Source organism: Ctenopharyngodon idella, chromosome 22 (assembly GCF_019924925.1).
Source record: "Ctenopharyngodon idella isolate HZGC_01 chromosome 22, HZGC01, whole genome shotgun sequence".
Classification (NCBI taxonomy): Eukaryota; Metazoa; Chordata; class Actinopteri; order Cypriniformes; family Xenocyprididae; genus Ctenopharyngodon; species Ctenopharyngodon idella.
Window position 1 is genome coordinate 20,611,714 of NC_067241.1, and position 24,862 is coordinate 20,636,575.

A 24,862-nucleotide genomic window follows, 5' to 3' on the forward strand; every position below is an offset into this window, starting at 1 on the left:
ATAATTCTAGTATTTTCATATCTGCGTCGTGCTGCCTAATATGAATCACGTTTGATGTCGCCGCACATAACAATGGGAGTGGCCTCATCCCGTCAGATGCGTCAGATGAGCCGCGGCTGTAGGAGCGACTGAAGAAGAGGGGGATGGGAAGAATTGTTTTTGTGTTGCATTCCTGCAGTGTGTTTGACCTTTGACCTCATTGTTGTGTTCTCCTCGTCGTCTTGCATTCCAAAGTGAGGATTTCCTGCAGTATGCCAAAAGCTGCTGGGGCTCGAGTCTGTTCTGCGCCCTGTCTGTGTTTACCACTATTTAACCAGTGAAACGTTACAAAAAACTCCCTGGACCGCCGCTGCTGCAACAATCGATCGCTTTATTGGCAAACCGTTTTACGGAAACGCGTGCGAGTTTAAACGGAGCGACTACGCAAGTACTAGAGGTGGAAAGGAATCAAAGACCCATTTGGTGTTGCAGCTAGCCTAGCACGCTAGCGGGCTTGCCGTGTATCACGCACACGTTTCATATCCGCTGCAGAAATCCGCACCCGCGCGACAACATGAAGGACAAACAGAAGAGAAAGAAGGAGCGCACGTGGGCAGAGGCAGCTCGTATGGTAATATATTAATAATTTTTAATGAAATTATAGCGGTTTAATTCCTGTGCGTAGGGTTAGGGGTGTTGTACGAGAGCCGCGAACAAAGCTGTCTCGCGCTGGGCTCGAGCTGTTGTCGGGTTGGACACATTCAGGCGCCGCCGCTGCTTTTTGTGTATTTATAGACAATGTGAGATGTTTCATAATCTTTGTGTTGACATGGCTCTTAATACACGATGCCTGTATTTACATTGACAACATAAGCGTTACATTTCTAGTGTTTGTGTCCCATTTGAATGAAAGAGCCCTTGCTGGTAGCCTAGCGTATTAGCAGCAGCTCTGCCTGTTTGACCCTTTGTTTGCAGGGTTTCTTTTAACGAGCTGAATAAAATTCTGAAAATACTCAGTGTGGTATCGCTTCCTGTTATTAAAGACCAGTTTTAACAAATGTGTGTCTTAAATACTCATTTGTGCTTCTTGTTTGTTTTATGCAGCACCTGAGATAGTAGGCCATAATTCTGTTTTTATCTAGTTCGTAATCAATTGATCTTCTTTGTTAGTTTTGGATACTAAACGTGAAATTTATTAGGAACATTGAGTATTTTAATGATTTATATTTGTATCAGTATACATCTGTTTATAGTTGTAAAACGATTTTCGTGTCTCTTATCATGTAAAGACAAAACACAGCTATGCTGTTATGATGGGAGGGTTTCTTCTTTATTCTCCACAGTGGTGATCCATTGGTTTATGAAATTGGTCTGTAGTGCATATATTAAGTGAATTATTCATTCTGCAGTTTATGCTTCTGAGAAGATGCATTGTTTTATATGATATGTGTCTTCATAGTTTTTTTTTTTTTTTTTGTTGTTGTTGCATTTGGTGCAGATTTAATGGAAAATGTGTCTAATCTTGATGCAATGACTGGCATTTAAATGAGATACATGTTTGACCTCTAGACCTTCAGCTTAGTTTCGTTATAAAGAGCTTTAGTACAAACTGAGCTGTTATGAGACCACATCAAATAAAATGCTCTCCCTTATCAGAATCATGTTAGAAACAGTGTCACAGACAAAATACACCCGTGCAGCTGAATTCATAAGCGTTTTTGCTTTCTTTGATAAATTTTGTGTGGTTATAATCATTGTCTGTCAGGTCTTTGTCTGCTTTTTTTAGGTGATCATAACAGCATTCACTCTTGAATTTGATCCACCCAAACAGACCAGACAATCTTTGAATTTGGGTATTTCTGCAGTTTTGCTTATGGCTAGTTTGAGATTAAGCGCGAGAAAGGTTGGACGAAGCTACAGACGTGATATCTGGTAAGAGTAGATCTCGAAACTCAAGTGTGGTCGTTTTGGGTGGGGATCCCATTTGCTAGAGAACCACTGTTTGTATCATTTATCACAATTATCTGTCACAGTTTAGAACCTGTAAATCATATTAAATGTGATGCCAAATCTGAATTAAAACACATCTAATGTTAGATATCTGTATTACTTAAAGTATTGTTGGTGATCTATATCTGAGAATATTATCAACTTATACCAACAAAACAAATTTCAGGACTGTGCTCTTTTGCAGGTATCACACATAGTGATTGAGCTTTGGGAAGCAGGTATGGGCATGTCTGTATACCAGGAAGAGTAGTCACCTACCAGCTCCTCACCTGTAGTAATGGGACAGGCTCTCGGGGAGATGTGGGCACGAGCACAATCAAAACCAAATAGACTGAATACTTTGAATGCAAGTGCTGCTTACTACCTGCCATCAAATTTTCAGTTCCGTTAATTATAAGACGATCGGGTCTTTTAAATGATTCAGTTGTATGAGTGATTAAGAAGCTTCAAAGAGCATTGCAGCATTATATAATGACATTGAAACAAAGCAGCAGTGTGAAATGGCAGCTTTGGGAGTCAGATGCAACCAGATACTTAGGCTTAAGGCCAATGTATATCTGATCATCTTGGCGATACACTTGGTTGCAATAGGAAATGTGAAGCAGGCCACCTATTTTAGTATTTCTGGTCATTCATGATGGTTCCTTCCTTAAGGTGATTGTAATGGTGTGTAGCCGTTTTTGGTGTGTTGAAAAGACATGACTTATTTTGTGAAAGAAAATTTGGTTTTCATTAGTCCTGATGCTGGATGTGGGTGAAGCTGTGGTTTGCTTTTTGTGGCTGTTTTAATATTGCATTCTCTACAAAATCAAATAGGATGTTTGTGGGAATGAGGGGAAACGTCACTGACTTAAATGAGCTTCAGAGCCTTTTTGTGCAGAAAGAGTTTTTGCTAGTTTCTCAGAACATATTTGGCCAGTACTTCAGACATCCCCAGATCTGTATCTTAAAGGGTTAGTTCACCCTCATGTCATTCCAAACCCGTAAGACCTTCGTTCATCTTTGGAACACAAATTAAGATATTTTTGATTAAATCTGAGAGGTTTCTGATCCCCAAGAGAAAGCAATGTAAATGTCACATTCAAGGTCCAGAAAATGAGTAAAGACATCATTAAAATAGTCCACGTGACTATTACGTCAGTGGTTCAAACTTAATGTTATGAAGCGACGAGAATACTTTTTGTGCGCAGAAACAAAACAAAAATGAATGACTTTTTTCAACAATTTCTTCTCTTCCCTGTCAGTCTCCTATGCTGTTGACATTGTAAACACAGTGCAGCGCTTCCGTGTTCTACGTCAGAACGACAACTCGGTATTGGCCGGCTCCTGCGTCAGCATCACACACATGCGTCATGCTGCTCATGTAAACAGCGTCGGCCAATACTGAGTTGTTGTTCTGACGTAGAACACGGAAGCGCTGCACTGTGTTTACAATGTCAACAGCGTAGGAGACTGACAGGGAAGAGAAGAAATTGTTGAATAGTTTGTTTTTTTTTGCGCACAAAGTATTCTCGTCGCTTCATAACATTAAAGTTGAACCACTGTAGTCACATGGACTATTTTAATGATGTCTTTACTACTTTTCTGGGCCTTAAATGTGGTAATTATGATTTTGTCAAAAATATCTTCATTTGTGTTCCAAAGATGAATGATGGTCTTATGGGTGTGGAACGACATGAGGGTAAGTAATTAATGACAGAAATTTCATTTTTGGGTGATCTAACCCTTTAAAGTTGGCATAAAATGAAAATTCACCGTATCTATTTTCTAAATGCATGTTATTGATCTTATTGTGACACGTGAACAATTCATCATTGCATGTTTCAGTTAAAAAAAAAAAAAATGACAGCATAATTTTCTATTAAAATGTCATAATTTGATGTTCCATTGAAACGACAGACTTCAGTTATTTTATCTGCCCCTTTCTTACAATCGACTGCAAGCTTGAATTCAGATGTACCTCCATCCAATCTGCAACCAATGGATAGAAGTCCTCTCCTTTTTTTTTCTTTTTTCATACTCTGCTTCACTAGGTTGCGCATCAGTGCTGAAGAAAAGATGTCACTACTTTTGTTTCATCATGACTTCAAGAATCCTAAGCCACACATTTTTAAATGCATACATGTCAGGAATAGCGTCTGCGCTATAAATTATGGTAGTGTATAATATTGCTCCATTTTTCATTCCCTATGGCACCATGAAATATCTGGGGTGAGAGGAATAGAGACCAGTCTGGCACAATGCACGACTCAACAGAAGCAATGCATAAATGTGCCGCGCCTTTCAATTGCACTATGTACACACAAGCTTTGGTGCCTTGTCAGGACTGTGTTATAAATAACTGAAGTTTGTCATAGTAGTTCGGTTGAAGTTCTCACAGCTTGACGTTTTTTTCGTGCCTGCTTCCTTGCAGGAAGTGCACCTGGTATTTTATAATTTAATTTAGTGCACATTTCTTTTATAGCTTGTGCTCTTCCATTTCCTGTTTCAGTGTCCTTGATTCTAGACTTAGCTGAGCACAGTGGAAGTGGATGCAGTGCTTCCCATTTTAACCACCAAGTGGTCAGAAGGTTACCTGCTCTTGTGCACTAGAACGGGGTGGAAATTATTTGTTCTGTATCAATGGGGAGAGAAATGTTTATAATATGGTATTATGATTAATACACCCTTCCCCCATTCCACATTTTCTGTGAATAATGTTATGTTTCACACATACTACATAATTTCGTCTGTGTTAGTGTCAATTTTTTTTTTTTTTTCTACTTTCATATAGGCTAAAAGCCTGTCTGGAATTGCTCTTCTGTGTGGAGCTGCTGCAGTTCGATGTTATGCTTGCCGAAACATTGTGCAGAACCTGTGTAATATGGACCTAAAATAAGAAAGCTGAGTGCTTCTGTTAAAACTGGCATGAAGGTCTTAAAATAAGTATGAATTGCTATGGTGTTGTAATTGGCAAGCTGGCGTGCTGTGCTTAAACTGTTAAGCGGTTTTCACATTAAAACCCTCACTGAAAGGTTGTCTTTTTTTTTTTTTAATTCATCCTCTTTAAATTGCTGCTACGTCCATAGATACAGGTGGATGTCTTTGACAGTCACAGTGCATCTGTTTTTGAGTCTCTTGTACCAAGTTGTTTTTAAAATTGTGTGTCAAGTTAAAAATAATTTAAAAAACCCCTCTGGATCATTCATTCGCACTATGCCTGGCTGTTTTTGAACACAAAAACGTAATGTAAACATCCCCAAAGAAATGTATTTGATTGGGGCTAGATGAACCCAAAACCAATTACACTGATGGCCATTTAATAGACTAATCATTAATTTAAAAATGTGTATTTCACAAGTGTAAAAAAAAAAAAAAAAAAAAAAAAAAAAAGACATACTAAATAGTCATACTAAATTGGAAAGCTGTTGATTTGATTTCCTTTGTTTGACCTCTTGCAGGTTCTGGAGAACTTTTCTGATGCCCCAATGACACCCAAACAGATTCTGCATGTCATCCAAACAAAGGGGCTGAAAGAAATGAGGTCTGGTATAAAGCATTCATATACATAACTGTACTGTTTCTGTTTGAGCAGTGATATTCATGCTTGAAATTTGTTTCCATGTTTGAGTAGCAAGTTGACTGGCTTTATTGGAGTATCTTTATAATGGGATATTTTGTGTTTCTCTTTTTCTCAAATCATTTTCACCTCAAAATAGAAGGTAAGATGAATTTAATGCTCTATATATTGCATTTTTAGCATCGTCAAAATCGTTTAAGTGATACTTACACGTTTCTACCCCTCTTTCACCTTCTCTTAGCGGCACAGCTCCACTGGCCTGCCTGGTCACCATGCTTCACTCTCAGGTCAGAGGTGACCGAGTGAAGAACAGTATTTTCTTTAAGCTGCCTGGAAGGATGAGTCTGTTTACCCTAAAGGTAGAGAATCCATAAAACCTTTTAACGTTCTTTCTGTGTCTCAAACATTTTCACTCTGGTTTTCAGGGTTCCTACACAGTTTGGGAAAGTATGGAATTAAATTTAAGTAATTTCCAGGTCCGGATAGTGTGGAAAAAAGAAAACTGAGTATGGAAAAATGTGTTTTCAGACAATTGTACCTCAAATATAAAATTAATAAGTTCTAAAACGTAATAGTAATAAATTTATCATACAAGTAGTGTTTTCATGGCAAAAGTTTAGTGACAAAATTAATTTTAAGGTACACATTTTCATTACACAAAACCTTTTGAACTTCACTAAAAGAATGGAGCAAACGATCATCTAAATCAGACTGTACTTTGCTGTTTGGTGATCATGCAACATCATACCACATTTACAGTATCAAACTGATGTATCAGGTGAATATATGCTGCTTATAAAGCATTTAGGTTTCTTCTCATATAGACCTTATTCAGAGCAGCGCCTTGACAGGTATGAAAGCGAGGCTGTGAGGGAATAGACTTGATGTGTTTTCAATGGCATCCGCTGTAAAAAGTTGTATAAAGCTCCTAGATCTTATAATTTTCCACAGCTCATGTTTTCTTGAGGGTTTTTTTTTTTTTTTTTTTTTTTTTGTCTACAGAAATTTATTGGAAAGATATTATGGTTGCACTTTATTTTACAGTGCCGTAGTTACATTGTAGTTACTCAAATAAGTATTAAGTACTATTAACTACATGTACTTGCTATAGAGTTACAGTTAGGGTTTGGTTTAGGGTTAGCTACTTGTAATTATGCATAATTTACTGTTACTACTATAGTAAGTACATGTATTAACGTGTAACTATGGCACCAAAAATAAAATGTTACTGATATTTTTGCAGTGTTTCGTCAGCTGAACAATCCCAGAACACATTAAATAACAGTACAACCCACTGAAGAGATGTATGTCTATCCTTGACAGACTTGCTTTCTTTCCTGTTAAAAATCAAAGGTGGCACTGCTGTGAATAAGGTCTATAAGTGCATATATAAGCACATAAAAACAGAAAATAAAAATATTTACAATGACATTACTATATATCAAATATAATGCTGAAAATAATGCTGTATGAACCATTTATGTTAAATATGGATGTACCCACTGATGCCTACAGAAAAATGCACTTCAGTGGACAAAGAGTCCGACAGCGAACGAGTCTGGAGATGGGACTGGCACTCCAACAGCATCCACCACAGCAACAGTTGAAGGAGCAGAGCAGGAAAGCTGTGACTCTACAGAGACGGCTGCTGCTAGTGGTGAAAATGATGGTGTGTGGACTATTCATTCTTTTCAATTTTTTATTTTTTTTTTTTCCCAGAATTGATTCATTCAGCCTCTTTTCCAGTAAGTGAAACAGGCTTATAAATTAAAGAAGCGTATAAAAGAACTGAAAAGTAGAGGCCCCATCTTTTCGTTTTTAAGAAAAGCTTTGATTCCAAATGGTGATGAGCATTAAATACCCTGAGCTTAAGAAGCATGTAGTGCCTGAGAGACATTGATTTCTTTTTTGCTTTGGATGTGTGTGTTGCCATGGATACTGCGGCACATGACGCATCCAGCAGTGACCTAGATGAGAGTGGTTTAGAACATGTATTTGTGTGTGGCGTGAAAGAGAATACATGCGATAATATGCCTGGAAATTACAATGTATTTCACATTTGCTCCTTTTTACACACTTGTGTTGGGGGGGGGGAATTCTTTTCATCCTTGGTAGATGTGGTTTGATGTTATTTTGAAGCCTGATGATTCTAGACATCAGCTTTATTTACTATTCTTCCATTTAAAATGCATTTTCCATAATTAAATATGATGCTTATGGTGTCTCGTATTCTTCTGCATAAAGCAATTGCCCTAAGTGTATCTTTTTCTTTTGTTTCGGAATAGAATATTTGCATACCTATTGCAAAGTATATACTGAATACTACTACCATTATTAATTATAAATGGTGCATGAAAGTTTAATATGGTTGTATAGTACTGCACATCTCATCTTTTGCTCAGGAAGTAGCTGCCATTCTATTTGGGTTCCCACAGGTTCTTAAAATGTCTAAATATATGTGAATTTTGCTTGTTTCAAAGTAAAAATGTGGCACTGTTGCACATTCTGTAGGCTTGCAGTTTCAGAGCAGTTTGCAATCAATAAATATTGTGCATTTATGAGTAGTGAGTGCTTAGTCACAGAGAGGCTAGGTAGTGTGTGAATTCATTCGTGACTTGGTTGAAAATGCTCTTCCTTTACAATCGAATGCAAAATTGATTTATTTTGGTACATTTTATTGTGATGAAACATGAAGACAAATGTAATGTAAATGCATAAATAATGTAGCCAAATATGTTAAAATAGTCAACTTTTGCACTATTCACCCCCTTCCCAATACCAAACAATCAGCCAACAAGCATAATAAAGGAAACAGAAGTGTTCACCTATGCCAAGTGAATAACCAATAAGAAATGACAGTGAATTACTGCCAAATTATGATATTTTACTGCCGTATATGTTGTAGTTTGTTGTAAGAGTGAATATTTAGTTTCTTTCATCTTTTTAATGAGCAACTATAAGTAGAAATACTTAATCAGTATTTTAAAAATTAATTTAAAAAAAAATTGGTGACATGTTTTTTTTTTTCTTCTCTCTCTATCACATTACCACATGAACAAAATTAAAGTACAAATTGTTGAGGTAAAATTATTGATGGATGTTCTGCTCATTTCCTCCTTTGTTCTAGCCTCTGTGGATGAGACTTCCTCCAGTGCCTCTTGTTCCACAGAACCACAGACAAGACTCAGTCGCTCCTCACAGGTACCTGCAGTGCCTAACTTCACTTTTACAATGAACCGTCACCTTCATAACTAATTTTTACATGCAGGACCCTCCAAGCATGGATTTCCATCTCACCATCATCCTTATGCACTGCACTCAACTCCTCCTCAGATCACTAGTTATGCCAGGAAGGCAGCTGAATACATGACTCCAGTATGTGAAAATGAGTCATTAGTGAAGTGCAGAAAGTTGACGTTATGAGTCATATCAAGAAAACCCCATAGATAACACTGACAACATCAGTCATGACAAAGGACTTTTTTTGTCTTTGCGAATTGTTTAGGTCAGGGATTTCCTGATTTGAATTTGTTGTCAGATCCTAATCAGATCATTTGCTTTGTTGATCATTTTCAGTAAATGCAGTACAATTGTTTGTGATTTAAGCACTGAATCCACAAGAAACCTCAGTGCTAATCAGCAGATTTTGAAACTTATGACTGCCTTCATGCTTTTTCCCTCTCATTTGCATATTGAAAATTGAAAGTTGAAAATTTTCTGCATAATGTTGAAGTTTGATGCTCTTACCACTTGTCAATCCCACAATCCACTGCTCAGGCCAGTCACTCAACTCCCATTGAGAATGAACTGAAAATGCCCACTCATCTCCAGGACAGTTATACCTTGTCTTTTCCTTTTGTATTTTTTGTACCTGCATTAATCTTTTTCCTTTTTTTTTTTTTTTTTTTTTTTAAAGACGAATGTTAGGATTTTTTTAAATCCGTAACATTCTCAAATGTTATCAGATGTTATATGCATTTCAATTTAAATTCTCTTCTGAGCATACTGTTATTTTCCATTTCTGTGGAGGACCTGTGTGTATGTGCTCATGATTATTTCTCCCATCTCTCTTACAGTCAGGGAGACAAAGGAAGAAAGCGGTGATGATGCCCCGTGTAGTGCTCACTCCCCTCAAAGTCAACGGTGAACACGTTCCATCAGGTTACAATAGCTCTTTTTCTTGTTCACTTTTTTTCACCCCCTCCCCCTTTCTGTATTTCCCCCCCACTCTGCAGTGGTTTGTATACCTGCTTCCTCTGACTGTGGATGCTCTTTATCTGAGTGGCCTGACAGTGTTTGTAATTTTACACATTGACACTCTCTAATCATTTATAGTGCAGTCTCCTCAAGGGCTGTTTTCCCACAGTTCCCTCTTGTTGACAGCCGCCGCCTCTTTTTCTTGGTTAACTTTGCACTAAAAACAGCATCTTTTCTTGAAGCCACTGACATTTTTGTCACTTGAACGTCAATACCCCTCAGTGTGAAAGCAGTGTTTCTGGTTTGTCCTGTCAGCCCTGCTCTGTTCCCCTTGGATATCTGCTTTGCATTTGTGCCTTAGAGATATCCATTCACCCCTCTTCCTCTTTGTCTCTGTGCCTTGGGATATCCGTCCCTTTGACTCTTTGTGTTTCACGCACATGCCTGTCACTTTGGCCTCTTTAGTGCCACTAGCCTTCATGCCTCAGCTGCCCTACCCACACTCACTCGTTCTCAGAGAGTCTCACCAGCCTCCATCCTCCCCCCACCTTTACCCTCAGGAGCAGCGGGGAGGCGCAGGGAAGGCTCTAGGGGGGGTCCAGGCCCTACTCTCCGTGCCCGCTCCGAGCTGGGCTGGAAACGCACCCAGCACTTCAAGAGCATACGTGGTCTTCGTTCAGGTACAGAGGATGAAACCAAGGACCCCCATGTATTAATTACTTCCCCTAAGCCCCTTGCTCACCACTGTCCCCCACAACATCAATAATTAACTTCTTTCCAGGTATTACACTGAGTGAGTGAATAGCTAACAAGTTTGTGTCAATCTAATGACAATGTTCCAGTCTTTATTTCAGCCACTTTATTCCCAGTCATTTATTTCTAACCAGCAATTAAGCCATCTGGAGGAAATAGTGAAATAAACAAATAGCCATTTTTTCATTTAGTTTCATCATTTACTATTTGCAGTGGATGGTTGCATGCAAAAAACGTATTGTGTAGAATGTTTTTTTGTCTTGATGCTATTGAATGAAGCACATAGGTTGCTATGTGAATCTTTTGTCATGCTGGTTTCTCAAATGTGTCAGTTTACCTAACTGACTTAAACTTCTAAAATTAAAGGTATCAATATCTGCATATATCAATTGGGAAGTCAATGTTTATTCCTTTGCTTCAGCTCATTTTATTGCTTTTACCTGTGCATAAATGGGACAAACTCATAGAAACCTGAATCATTTCAAGCCTCATTAGTCTATAGCAGAGTTCAAACTGTGGATTGTCTTTTGCAATTTTTTTTGTCAGTGTTTGTTTCAATGTACTGTATTTTATTCTGTAGAATCTGGCTAAGATCTAAGATTAGCTTATTGAAAGACTATGTTTGAATTTCATTGTAGACTTGTTTTGCAGTGTGCTTCTGTATGGACATTATGATTTTGGTTATTAATAGCAGCATTAGCTGATGTAATGTTGACCTGATAATAATGTAAAAGCTGTGTGGATTGATCAATGGCTCAGGTGAACTTAAAATAAGACTATTGTTAATGCTTTACTAGAGTTCTGCTATAACATCCTCCGATTATACAGCTATACTAGCACTTCATATATGCATGTATCATATACTCATAAATATATGTGAATGTAGACCAGATTCTGCTCTGAGGATATTACATAAATATGTCTCTGCCGTGCACACATTCTTAGGTTTCATAAAGAAACATTCTTGCTTATACTCAATGTAAGACTGTATTTTGCAGGTCCCATGAAAAGGAATCGAGGAGGAGTGGAGGTGGATTTTGAGACTCCAGGCTCCATCCTGGTCAACACCAACATTCGTGCTCTCATCAACACGCGCACCTTCGCTGCTTTTCCCTCTCACTCCCAGCAGCAACTCCTCCAGCTCTTACCAGAGGTGGACAGACAGGTATATTTCTTAAAGACTTTTTTAATTTTCAGTTGTTACAATTGTATAAATGTTCCTTTTTTTTTTTTTTTTTTTTTTTGTCATCTAATTTCCATTCTTTTAATGCGTAGGTTGGTCCCGATGGCCTTGCTCGGCTAAGCAGCTCAGCCCTTAATAATGAATTTTTCACTCATGCCTCTCAGAGCTGGAAAGAGCGTCTTGCTGAGGGTGAGGCTCTTACTACTGTCCTATAAAATATGAAAAGAAATGACAGAAACTGACTAAGACAAGTGGCTCTAGGCAATGTACGATATTGGTGGATAAAGGGGAAATATTTTTACATTCTTGAAGGTGAGTTCACTCATGAGATGCAGGTCCGCTTCAGACAAGAGATGGAAAAGGAGAAGAAAGTAGAAGCATGGAAGGAGAAGTTCTTTGAGGAGTACCATGGCCAAAGGTTAAATATTTTGAATCTCAGAATTATTAAGATGCTTAAATTGAATATTAATGTTAAATTAAAATATTTTATTCTCTATTTTTTTTTTTTTTTTTTTTTTTAGGTCTGGCTTGACAAGAGAAGAGTCGTTAAAGCTCACAATGAGCGATGCTGGAGATGTTGCTGGTGCAGTTCTAGACTCTGATTCTGCTACAGTGGCTACACCCAAGAGGCGAAGTGTTGGAAGAAGACGGAGGGAAGGCCGTATCAGACGGCGTTCACGGGCTGACCTCAGACGTAGAGCCCGGCGCTCACTTTGCAAAAATACAACGGCAGCTGTACCTTCAGCAGAAACAACAGAGAGCACTCCAACTCCAGATGTTGTACCATCAGTTGCATCACCAGTCCCAGAAGCAACAGCGGTTCAGGGAGAGGTGGTCCTCCAAACAGACATTGGACTGGAAACTCCAGAAGAAAACCTCTCTGCAGAGGCAGTCCCCTCCCCTGTTCCTGTACCCACACCTCCTCCAGAATCCACAAGTTCTACCTGTGATGAACCAGAAGCCTCCACACGCCTGTTGCCTGAAGTACCCGAACCAGTTGTTGCATCCACCTCCTCTCCTTCCTCTTCCTCCTCTTCAACGTCATCATCATCATCGCCTTCTTCCTCTCCCTCCTCTGCCTCAGACAGACAGACTTTTGCTGCAAGCTCAGACTCGTCTTCTTCCTCTTCCTCCTCCACTGCTGCTGTTGCCACCGATCCGCTGGATGATGGGGCTTCAGTCATTACCACTGGTACAGCAGGCACTGGCGCAAGCAGCAGGGAGAGCAGCCCCGCAGCCAGTCCTGCCACATCAAGTCCAGCAATTCAGCTCAAGGAGCAGAAGAGAAGGCCAGACGAGTCCCAGGCCTTCACCAGCTTTCCCGAGAAAAGGGCGCGGCTGGATGAGCGTCAGTCCTTTCGTAACACAGTTGACTGTGTGCACTCAGAAAAGCCACAACCTACAACAGAGGAGCCCAAGGTCCCGCCAATCCGGGTATGTTGGACATCTTATTTTTTTCTTATTAGTTCTTTGTAAACCTATGTAGTTAATCTCCATGAGTGTAAACCTTGTCTCATATGCGTGTTTATCTTCTACCCACTCCACTAGATACAGCTCTCCCGGATCAAACCGCCCTGGGTCAAGGGGCCGCCAACGTACCAAATCTGTCCCCGCATCGTCCCCCCCAACGAAGGGTCGCGGCGCTCTGGGACAGGGGCGCGCACCCTGGCGGACATCAAGGCCCGTGCACAGCAAGCCCGTGCCCAGCGAGAAGCCGCTGCTGCTGTTGCAGCCTCTGGGGAAGGGGGAGGGCCTGGGGGGAGCGGCCCGGGGGGTGGTACTGGGATACCGGATCGCTCCAGCGGGAGGCGTTCGAGAGAGCACCCAGGTCCCGTTGAACCTGGAGGAGGAGGAGGAGGAGGAAGACGAGGAGGAAGAGTTGATTTGGAGGAGCAGGAATCGCCTGCGAGCTCTCATTCGTCTGGAGCACAACTACAGCTGTCCAGTGTAGATTCAGCAGACAGGCCTCAAACCTCCACCCCACTGACTGAACCATCTCCCTCCTCTGTGTCTTCAAACCCATCTCTACCACCATCAGAGTCTCCGAAAACACTCACGCTATCTCCGCCTGCAACCGACAGCCCTGCTTCCCAGGACCAGGTGGAGGAGATTTGTGGAGTGGAAGAGGTGACTACCGGCCCAAGTGATAAAGCCTCGGAGCAGACCTTAGACACCCCAGTGCCTACGCCAAGTGAACCAGAGTCTTTTTGTAGTCACCAAGAGGGGAGAGGCGAGGAAGCAGAGTCCAGTGAGAGTAGAACGACTACTCCTGTTTGCACCTCAGCATCAAATGATGCCATTTCTTTAGTGCCCACCTCTATACCAGACTCGTTGCCAAGATTTGGTGCCCAGGGTGTGGATGTCATCAGGACCTTGGCAGCTTCTTCTCAACCCTGGGAAGGTGAAAAGAATGGTGGTGAGCTTCACCCAGGGACAACTGGAGTTATCCAGCATGGCTCAGACTTGAAAATACCCAAAGAGACACTTGTTACAGCCCGAAATGGATGGGTAGAAAGTAGTGAGGAGCATTCCATGAGAGGGGGGATGCTACAAGAACATAGGAATGGAGGGAGTGATGCTGATGGCAAATATGAATCAGGCTCTCTACCTTGTCTACAAAATAATGCTGGCGAGGAAGACACTGGAGCACACAGTGATTCAACAGAGACAGCATCTGACTTTGAAAATGAAACTCAAGAGGATGAAACCGTGGATTGGCATGGAACCCAGATGGATAGTAATGGCATGCAAGCTCAAAATACAAAGTCACAGAATCAACCTGTCATTCAGACCTCAAGTCGACTCACTTCATCAATGTTGAATTCTTCTCAGAACCAGCAACCAGTCATACAGGCCCATATATCTAACCCCAGCCATACCCAAACTGTCATACAGGCTCGCTTCCCTAATGGTGTGCCAAACCAGCCAGTCATTCATTCCCACAAGCAGCATACAATTCATACCCATGCTATAAACCATGCTCAGGAACAGATTACCACTGCGCCCTCACAAGCCCAAGTGCAAGCTTACCTGACACAGGCAGAGAGGGACCAAAGCAGAAATCTACGGCTGAATGATAATAGTAATGGTGTGAAGCTGTTTGTTTCAACAGAGGATGACACCAAACCTCTGAGCAGAGGTCCTGGAGAAGATTTTGTTTTAAAAAATTCTGCAGGTCCTCCAGTTGGCAGAAGACTCCAAGGTTCATCTCGGCCAGTTTCCTCTGTAGAGGCCAACAACCCTCTTGTCACCCAACTTCTTCAAGGCAGCCTTCCCTTAGAGAAGGTCTTACCCCAGCCTCACTCAGTCAGCAAGCTGGAAATTAATCGACTTCCAGGTTCCCCTGCAGGTAACTCAGCCAGTCGTCAACCTCCAAGAAATCTGGGACCACGTTTTAGAGGCCCGTCTGAGTCAGGAGGACCTATAGAAACTGGTGTCTCTGACTTCCAACACAAAGCCCCATCCGTTCAGTTGTCTCCTGGACCTGGTCGAAACTTCGGTTCTTCCCCGCCGGGTTCTGCTCCATCTCGAATGGCATGTTTGTTTGAGGAATCTAGCCCAAGATCCTCACATGTTCAATTCAGTTCTCAACAATCAGGAGGTGCAGTGCCCCCAGGAGCGGTACCTGTCATAACATCCCTTCCATCAAACTCCTCTGCTAGAACCTCAATGGATATGAACTCTCAGAATGCTCCAGTTTATGAATCAGCTGTCATTAAAGAGCACCCTGGACCTCTTCCTCCACGGGGTGAAACTCCAGAGAGGCAAGCTGGCTTTCAACAGCATCCTAACAATCTCTCCCAGTCCGTGTGCAGAACTGCACCTGATGCTCCCTCACCTCCACACGGCGATCTTTGTCCATCAGAGGTTGTACCTACTGTTAAGATTAACTGGCGCCCAAGCAAACCCCAACCACCTCAGCATCAGACATATCAGCAACAGCTCTCTCCTGTAGCTACAGTAAAGAATGAAGTCTCCTCACGCCCTTCGTGCCAACAAGCTCTGACCAAAAACTCACCTGCTCCTATCAGTGGCAATACTTCTGTTGTAATAACCAAAAAGGAGCCTCTGGACAGTTTTCATGGAGGTGGTGGAGCTATGGAAGGACTGCTAAATATGGAAATGTCTCTTGTCAGAATGGCCAAAAAGGAACAAGTGAAAAATCCATATGCCCGCCAAGCAGACACCTCCGCTTCCCCCGTCTCCTCCTCCCCTTCCTCATCTGCCTCCAGTCTCCCTTACCAGCTATATGGCAAGCTACCAAAACTACAGCAGAGTGGGGGCAACGGAGGGTCCTCATCCAGCTTCAGTTACACAGCTAACGTGTCTGTGGTGGATGGTAGCGGCTTCTCCCGCAGTTTAGCCGATGGTGTACTGCAGCTAAGGCCACGTGTGAGCGTCAGCAGTGGTGGAGGCCAGAGCGCCACGCTTAGCATTCAGGCATTTGCAGACAGTGCTGCAGAAGAAGTGGCTCTCAAATGTTCCTGCCGACTTAAGGCTATGATCATGTGCCAGGGCTGTGGCGCTTTCTGCCATGACGATTGCATTGGCCCCTCGAAACTGTGCGTGTCATGTCTGGTCGTCAGATAATTTGTTGCAGCTCCTCAAAACTGAATCAACTGGTCAGAGCAAATACTTTGACCACTCCAGACAATTCTAGCCCCTTGCTAGTGGTTGGATACCACCACAAATCTTGGACTCTTGTGAGCAAAGAATGAGGACACTGCAGTGTTTAAACGGGCCAGATTTTTTTTTTTTTTTCTTTCTGATGGGCCAGGCAATACAGTAGGGCTGGAAGATGACTTGTAAGATAAAATTCAGTCTGTATTTTTGTTGCATATTTTTTCTATTGCTGTTATGATGGTGTTTATTATTATTATTATTATTATTATGATTACAATAATAATGATATTGTTATTATTGGTATTATTGCGTGAATTTACATGGCACAGTTGATTGTAAATTGTGCCTTTTTTTTCTCCAACAAAACATTTACCTCATCTACTTGACACCAGTCATCAGTTCAGTGTGAAAATGGTGGCGTTCCTTTTTGTTTTCTTCTCTTGATGCCTCTCTGAAGAGAGCTTTAGGAGAATTTTGTGTGTAATGTCTTGCAAAGAAATATTTTTTTAATCATTAAACAAGAAAATACATTTTTGTTATTTTGTAAGTGCTTTCACTCTTCTTTTTTGTTTCCATTTTTATTTTCTTATCCAAAGTGAAGTCCAGTCTGTACTTGGCGGTTAAGCACAGTATTCAAATCTAATAAAGCTGAAAGTGAGCGTATTTTCTCTATTTGAACTTATTTAACTGAGGGTAAGGTGAGCCAAAGATGTGTTGGGGTGCTATCGAAGAGAATCATGATATTTGTTTCCCGTAAGACCTTCGTTCATCTTCAGAACACAAATTAAGATATTTTTGATGAAATCCGATGGCTCAGTGAGGCCTGCATTGCCAGCAAGATAATTTACACCTTCAGATCCCCAGAAAGCTATTAAAGACATATTTAAAACAGTTCATGTGACTACAGTGGTTCGACCTTAATGTTATGAAACGAGAATACTTCGTTTACCAAAAAACCCCCCCCCAAAAGAACAACTTTATTCAACAATATCTAGTGATGGGCGATTTCAAAACACTGCTTCATGAAGCTTCGAAGCTTTACGAATCTTGTTTCAAATCAGTGGTTTGGAGCGTGTATCAAACTGCCAAAGTCACGCACCCCCCAGTGGTGAACCATTGAAATTTCAAAACACTTATGATGTAACTAAACCTTGTTTGCTGAAATCACGTGACACTGGCAGTTTGATACACATTCTGAACCACTAATTCGAAACAAAAGAGCCATCGGATTTTATCAAAAATATCTTAATTTGTGTTCCGAAGATGAACGAAGGTCTTACGAAGGTGTGGAACGACATAAGGGTGAGTACTTAATGACAGAATTTTCATTTTTGGGTGAACTAACCCTTTAATGTCACCCATTTAGGAAATATTTGTCTCCAGCCCTCATATAATATGATGCATACTTTTAGAAATCTAAATTATGCATTTATTCATTTAATCTGTCTCACGTGTGACTCCCATGTTTAGACTTCAGTTTTACATTAAATGGTTGCAGTCTGTATATGTATCAGAATACATACATACATGCTTTGGTTTTTGTGTCCTCCAAACTCATTTGGAAAATGCAAACTGATTCATACGGCATAACAATTTGGACCGTCTAGTCTTTGCTATGTTTTGGCACCTGATTAAACTGATAAACTTTTGTGTGCCACATTCATATTTAATATGCATGATGATGCATTATAGTTAATAAGCAAAAATGTTGCATAACATTTTCACTGAACATTCCATACTTTTAACTTAAAAAAAAAAAAAAAAATCTGATATTTCTAAGATGAAGTGTTTTGGTCATGATATAGACAATATAAAAGTTTAATTTAAAAACAGTGAGTTATTCAGTGCATTCTACATCGCTTGAAAGAGCATGACCACAATTCTGAGCACCATTTTATAACTGATTACACAACTATAGACTATACCTTTTATATTTTTAAATAGCAAAAATGCAAACACAAAAGCCCTCTAAACAGTACAAACCCAAGACAGTTTTAAATTGGCAAAACACTTTAGAAAATCAAAGTCTTTTATCCCAAAATTTTACTACAGAGATTGTTGGACGATCACATTTTTTTTAAACGTGCCTTTGTATTTTCACACAATATAAGTGTAATTGAGCACACAATTAGACATTTTTTACAAATCCATATACCAGAAGAATATTTTGATTTTCACTTTTCATAGTAAATCTAAGAACTGAAACTATATGGTATATAACACACACAAAACAAGTGAGACTACACTGAATTTATGATTTAGTAAACTGTTAGCCGAATGTGAAAGTGTGTAACTAAAGAGCCATGGGCTCTTAATGTAACAGTGATAGGTAGCTGTGGGTAGTCTATAACAGACTATGCACTGAAAGGAGAGGTCTACTTCTCTCTGTAGTAAAGAAGATACATCTTGAGAGGCTCTGGCAAAGGCAGGCAGAGGATCCTCTCCCTTAAGAGGTTTATTGGAGTCTCTATCACCAAAACACTGCCCTCCTTCCTCCTCCCATTCTCTTCTTTCTCCTCTAGTTGCTCACAAACCCTTCTGCAGTCTTCATCTTCATCCTCATTGTCTGTGGATGACTGGTTGTTGCTGTTGTCCATGGGTCCGGGAATCAAGCGACTCATGAACAAATAACTATTGGTCAGAAGAGGGGTGTCACGGTGCTCACGTTTCTGTTTAAGGTGATTTCTTCGCTTCAATCCAGTTCTCCGGGATAGTGGCAAGGATCCAAACCCAGATTTCTTTAGAATGTGACGGATGGTGATGCGGGCCAAATCCTGAAGACTCCGCACCTCGAACATGGCAGCTGCGTTTTATTTTATTTTATTTTTTACTGAATTCATACATATACGCAAATCTTATTATTATAAACTAAATCTATAGGTAAGATTTTTTAAATGTTTTTGAAAGCTCACCAAGGCTGCATTATTTGATTAAAAATACAGTAAAAACACTAATATTGTGAAATATTATTACAATTTAAAATAACTGTTTTCAATGTTAATATATTTTAAAATGTAATTTATTGCTGTGGTGGCAAAGCTGAATTTTCAGCAGCCATTACTCTAGTCTTCAGTGTCACATGATTCTTCAGAAATCATGTTGAAAACAGTTGTGCTGCTTCATATTTTTGTGGAAACATACATTTTTTCAGGATACTTTGATAAATAGAAAATTCAAAAGAACAGCATTTACTTGCAATAGTTTAAGTTTTTACTGTCACATTTGTCAATTTAATGCATCCTTGCTGAATAAAAGTATTTCTAATACTGTACCTTAACAAATAAATTATTTTATTAGGCTAAAAAATGTAATATAGTTTTATCAGAACAATTTATGTGTAAACAAAATACAGCAGGTTACTTACGTAGGGACACTGCTCTCGGTTTGCCATTTTCCCTGTGTTTAGGGAGCACAAGTGGTGCGAAGGACACAGCAATTATCTTTCTTGTTTCCCATGTGTTATATCCTGTCCGAGTAATTTTAGTGAGCTACAACAAATGAGAAATGCAAATACATACATTTCACACATGTATCTCCTGGATTACCTGAGACCAGATGCATTGATTGCTTTGAGTTTCAATTATTCACCTTTTCTTCCAGTGGCAGTACTAAGATTCCCCCAACCTTCAACAACTTCTTCATGTAGTCTTCATGTTCCCTCTGGACCCCTGCGCCACAGTAAACCCTGTCATACTGCTTACTTTCTGGGGCAATCTCCAGACAGTTGCCCACTACAAAGGAGGGCTCACAGAACTCGAACCTAGACCAAAAAGATTAGAAATGTCAGTCACTTATCCATCATTTTGCACACTAGTCTTTCAACAAGGGAATGAGTTTATTTTTAATACAAAAGTAAAAACCCAATAGTTACTACACCTGTCAAAACTATCATTCATCTTGATGAAGAAGTCCAGCTTCTGATAAGCATATTCTATTACATCTTCATGCAATTCAACACCATGATTCACACCAAATGGCCCTAAAAATATGACACAGAAAGTCAGTGATCACATAGTAGGTATTTTATAATGTGCAGAAAATGTACTGAAAATGTTCAATGTCAATAACTCAAACAGGATAGTTTACCCAAAAATGAAAATTCTGTCATCATTTACTCGCCCTCATGTTGTTCCAAACCTGTATGACTTTATTTTTTTTAATAAGGTATTATGAAGAATGTTGTTAACCAAACCATTTCGCTTTCCATTGACTTCCACTTTATGGACAAAAAATACAATGGGACTCAAAGGGAAGCGTAACTGTTTGGCTACCAACATTCTCCAAAATAAATTATTTTGTGTTCCCCAGAAGAAAGAAAGCCCATGAGGGTGAGTAAATGATGACTGAATTTTCATTTTTGGGTGGACTAACCCTTTTAAATCAGCGAAAATAAGCAGAACAAAAAATCAAATCATTCAAATTCTCTATTAACTCACCCAGTATAAGTCCCACCATGGTGCTGAGGTAGCCTGTGCCACTGCCTAGGTTAAGAAAAGAAAGGCCAGGCTGCAGGTCTAAAGCCTCCATCACCTCAGAGTAGATACAGGGTGCAGAAAGATGGATGTTGCCGTGTCTCCAGGCCAGATCCTTGTAGGCACTGTCACGGAATTCTTCCAGATAGTAGTCAGCACGATCAATGGCTCTGAAGGCATGTTCGACCAGATCAGAGCGAATGTATTGGGCTTCTTTCAGGTTGTCAATCAACTCATCATTGTCCTCCCCGGCACTGACCGCACCTCCCATTTTGTCTGGGACAAAACAGACAAGAAGAAAATTAAAGACATGTAAGTATAACCGAAGAAGGAACACTAGCAGTATTGGGGAAAGTTACTTTTAAAAGTAATGAATTACAATATTGTGTTACTCCCTAAAAAAAAAAGTAACTTTGTTAGTTACTTTTTATGGAAAGTAATGCGTTGAATTGAATTTTTCTCACCTGGGCTGGGCTTGCTTGTTTGTTTTTTAATAACAACAAAAAAAAAGTTATTTTTTTGGCAAATGTTAAGGCCCTTTCACACCAAAAGTGAAATGAATAAGCCTCAGGCTGAAGGAAATTCATATTTACTCCTGTACAGTAGAGGGCGCAGCTCAAACATACCTTTCAGATGTGCTGCCATTCTGGATTAAAGAAAAATAAGATACAGGGGAAGGAAGTTTAACACTCTTAACAGTAATTTTTGCTTATTAATATGGTTGAATTGGATCATTGAAGGTCAGCAGCAAAGACATTGGTTAATAAAGTGAGATTAAATACATAAAGTAAATTTGTGTAATTCAATATATTCAATTATTACAGGTTTGGATAAAATTCCGATATTGCATTTCACTGTTTTTATTCATTTTGTGGAATACTGAATGTTTTCGTGCGAGTGAGATGAGTAAATGCATGTTCACATTTAGTCTAGAACTACAATAACATGTTCACACACAGCGCACACAACAACTCTACACTTTATTTCTCTCAACATGGGGACAGGAGAGCTGTCAGTCAATAAATGTGAAAAAGTAACTCAGATATTTTGTTGTAAATTAAAAAAGTAATGCGTTACTTTACTAGTTACTTGGAAAAGTAATCTGATTACATAACTCAAGTTACTTGTAATGCGTTACCCCAACATTGAACACTAGTAACATACTTCCTGTTGATTAAAAAAAAAAAGATTAATTGATCATCAACCACTTTACCCTGTTTCTTGCGTAGCTCTATAACAGTGGTTCACAACTGGTTTCGCTTGAGGACAGTGGTTCCCCGTCACAGTACCAGAAATGATTAACATACAAAAGTAAACAAAAATATCTTTAAAAACAAATACTGAAATACAAATTGCCATGATATTAACAGACCCAATAATGTGCAAAATTATTAACATGACATTATTTTAAAAATGTAACATTTTATTTATTCCACTACCATTTAAAAGTTAGGAGTGTTTTTGGAAGAAATATCTTACGCTCACCAAGGCTGCATTTATTTGATCAAAAAATACAGCATCATTACTCCAGTCTTCAGTGTCACATGATCATTCAGAAATCATTCTAATATGCTGATTTGGTGCTCAATAAACATTTCTTATTATTATCCATGTTGAAAATAGTTTATTTAAAAAAAAAAAAAAAAATCGTTGAAGAAGCATTTATTTGAAATAGGAATCTTTAGTAACATTATAAATGCCTCTACTGTCACTTTTGAACAATTTAATGCATCTTAACTGAATAAAAGTATTCATTTCTTTAAAAAAAATATCCAAATGACCCCAAACCTTTGAACATTAGTGTAGTTTCAGTAAAATATCTCTTGAATTTTGATGTTACTATTCTCTTGGCAGCCAATTATTGACCTCATAAAACAAACTGTGGTTGACACAATGTTGTTATATTATGGTTACAGTTAGTTGCATATTATTAGTTGAATTCTGCATTGTTTTCATCCCAGCTGTCCGCTAACAGAACAGACAATAATCTGGATTGTGACCCACTTGTTGATAACCATGTTTTACAAGATGAAGGACTGCATACATATATATCTGGGCATTTCACTGTTGCTCGACAACCAGAAACTTTCCAAATACATTTGGTAATCATTCTGAACACTGTATGTTCATAAGTTTAAGAATTCTTAAATAAAAAAAGTGTGTTTGTCTTGTATTTCTTTAAAATAAATGCCACTCTATTAGCTATTCTGTTATGTAATCTAAGGCCACTCATGTTAAGAGTCCAAATACTTTCTGTAACCACTGCACATGGTTCGGACCCAACAAAACAGCATTTTTGTCCAGTTAACGGATGATGGCGCTGGGCTACACTGTTGGAAAGTTAAAGCTTCCCCAGAGACGCTGTGTAGAAACTGCAGATGTGAGGAATGTTCCCACCAATCACCGCGCGCTCAAATGCAGCTGCGCCATTCGCTAACAAACGCATATTGTGCAGTGTTTTTGTTGAACATCCGGGTAGTTTCTCAAATAGAGTTAAATATGAAATAACACACATATGCTTGTTATTTTTAATCACGACCTGCCGTTCATTCTGCATGCGGGACTATAGGTTATGCTCAATAAAAAAATATAGAAAAAAGAGTTTATAATTCTATTATCACGTCAGAATCATACTTTATAGCAGCGAGCACGACTCGTATAATGCGCTTACCTTCGAAAAGTAGTCAAAAATGAAGACAAAGACAGGAGAAATAGGGATGGACTGGATTTTGGGGAGAAACTCGTCACGGGAAACACCCAGACGACTTCACAGTCGACCGAGACGAATCGTCTGACACCCTGAGGCACCCTGGCTATGGTCTGTTGATGATGTCCACTCGGTTAATTGTCTCCTGTTGTTTCTGTGTCTCGGTTTCTCCCCATAAACGTTCACGGCGAGCAGCGCTGGATGTAAACATTGGCCAGCTGACTTCGTGACGTCAAGCACACAAACAGAAATATGGGCCATAGAGCACATGGGTCCTGCACTATATTATTTTATGACATTCATAAACACAACAAGAGTCTCTGGTCTTGATAAGGATGGGAGAAACCAGGAATATTTGACACTTTCACTCCTGTGAATAATTATATGTAGTTTTAATTTATGGGCACATATATAGTCAATTATATATACAGGTGCTGGTCATATAATTAGAATATCGTGAAAAAGTTTTTTTTATTGTAAATTATTTTAAAAAATGAAACTTTCATATATTCTAGATTCCCTACATGTAAAGTAAAACATTTCAAAAGTTTTTTTTTTTTAATTTGTTGATTAGAGCGTACAGCTCATGAAAGTCCAAAATCCAGTATCTCAAAATATTAGAATATTTACATTTGAGTTTCATTAAATGACCATCCCTACAGTATAAATTCCGGGTATCTTTTGTTCTTTGAAACCACACTAATGGGGAAGACTGCTGACTTGGCAATGGTCCAGGAGACAATCATTGACACCCTCCACAAAGAGAATAAGTCACAGAAGGTCATTACTGAATGGGGTGGCTGTTTACAGAGTGTATATCAAAGCATATTAAATGCAAAGTTGACTGGAAGGAAGAAATTGGGTAGGCAAAGGTGCACAAGCAACAGGGATGACCGCAAGCTTGAGAATACTGTCAAGTAAAGCCAATTCAAACACTTGGGAGAGCTTCACAATGAGTAGAATGAAGCCGGAGTCAGCGCATCAAGAGTCACCACACTCAGACATCTTCAGGAAAAGGACTACCAAGCCACTTCTGAACCAGAGACAACGTCAGAAGCATCTTACCTGGGCTAAGGAGAAAAAAAACTGGACAGTGAACAGTGGTCGAAAGTCCTCTTTTCAGATAAAAGTAAATTTTGCATTTCATGTTGAAATCATGGTCCCAGAGTCTGAAGGAAGACCGGAGAGGCACAGAATCCAAGCTGCTTGAAGTCTAGTGTGAAGTTTCTGAAGTCAATAATGATTTGGGGGGGCCGTGACGTCTGCTGGTGTTGGTCCATTGTGTTTTATCAAGTGCAAAGTCAATGCAGCCATCTTCCAGGAGATTTTGGAGCACTTTATGCTTCCATCTGCTGACAAGCTTTATGGAGATGCTGATT

General features: G+C 39.5%; 2 protein-coding genes across 8 annotated transcripts; one reads left to right on the forward strand and one right to left on the reverse strand.

Moving 5' to 3' along the window:
- Positions 1 to 122: 122 nt before the first annotated feature.
- Positions 123 to 16,967, forward strand: asxl1 (ASXL transcriptional regulator 1). 4 transcript variants are annotated; one of them, XM_051878981.1, is made up of 13 exons: positions 123 to 610; positions 5,430 to 5,512; positions 5,688 to 5,690; positions 5,790 to 5,907; positions 7,064 to 7,217; positions 8,676 to 8,749; positions 9,625 to 9,709; positions 10,306 to 10,425; positions 11,497 to 11,663; positions 11,774 to 11,870; positions 11,994 to 12,099; positions 12,203 to 13,115; positions 13,230 to 16,967. In XM_051878981.1, exons 1-13 carry the CDS (start codon positions 554 to 556, stop codon positions 16,269 to 16,271), a joined length of 5,019 nt encoding a protein of 1,672 aa, XP_051734941.1. In that variant the 5' UTR covers positions 123 to 553; the 3' UTR covers positions 16,272 to 16,967. The 4 variants fall into 4 exon arrangements, with proteins under 4 accessions (XP_051734941.1, XP_051734942.1, XP_051734940.1 ...); XM_051878982.1 differs by lacking the exon at positions 10,306 to 10,425 and having other exon boundaries at positions 539 to 610; XM_051878980.1 differs by lacking the exons at positions 123 to 610; positions 5,430 to 5,512; positions 5,688 to 5,690 and having other exon boundaries at positions 5,715 to 5,907; positions 13,236 to 16,967.
- A 1,139-nt stretch (positions 16,968 to 18,106) lies between these two features.
- pcmtd2a (protein-L-isoaspartate (D-aspartate) O-methyltransferase domain containing 2a) lies at positions 18,107 to 23,716 on the reverse strand. Of its 4 annotated transcripts, none has more exons than XM_051878987.1 (7): positions 23,448 to 23,716; positions 21,990 to 22,035; positions 20,741 to 21,052; positions 20,181 to 20,283; positions 19,893 to 20,064; positions 19,669 to 19,792; positions 18,107 to 19,107 (listed from the first exon to the last, which is right to left on the reverse strand). In XM_051878987.1, exons 3-7 carry the CDS (start codon positions 21,045 to 21,047, stop codon positions 18,680 to 18,682), a joined length of 1,134 nt encoding a protein of 377 aa, XP_051734947.1. In that variant the 5' UTR covers positions 21,048 to 21,052; positions 21,990 to 22,035; positions 23,448 to 23,716; the 3' UTR covers positions 18,107 to 18,679. The 4 variants fall into 4 exon arrangements, with proteins under 4 accessions (XP_051734947.1, XP_051734944.1, XP_051734945.1 ...); XM_051878984.1 differs by lacking the exon at positions 23,448 to 23,716 and adding an exon at positions 21,403 to 21,422 and having other exon boundaries at positions 21,990 to 23,432; XM_051878985.1 differs by lacking the exon at positions 21,990 to 22,035.
- Positions 23,717 to 24,862: the final 1,146 nt, after the last annotated feature.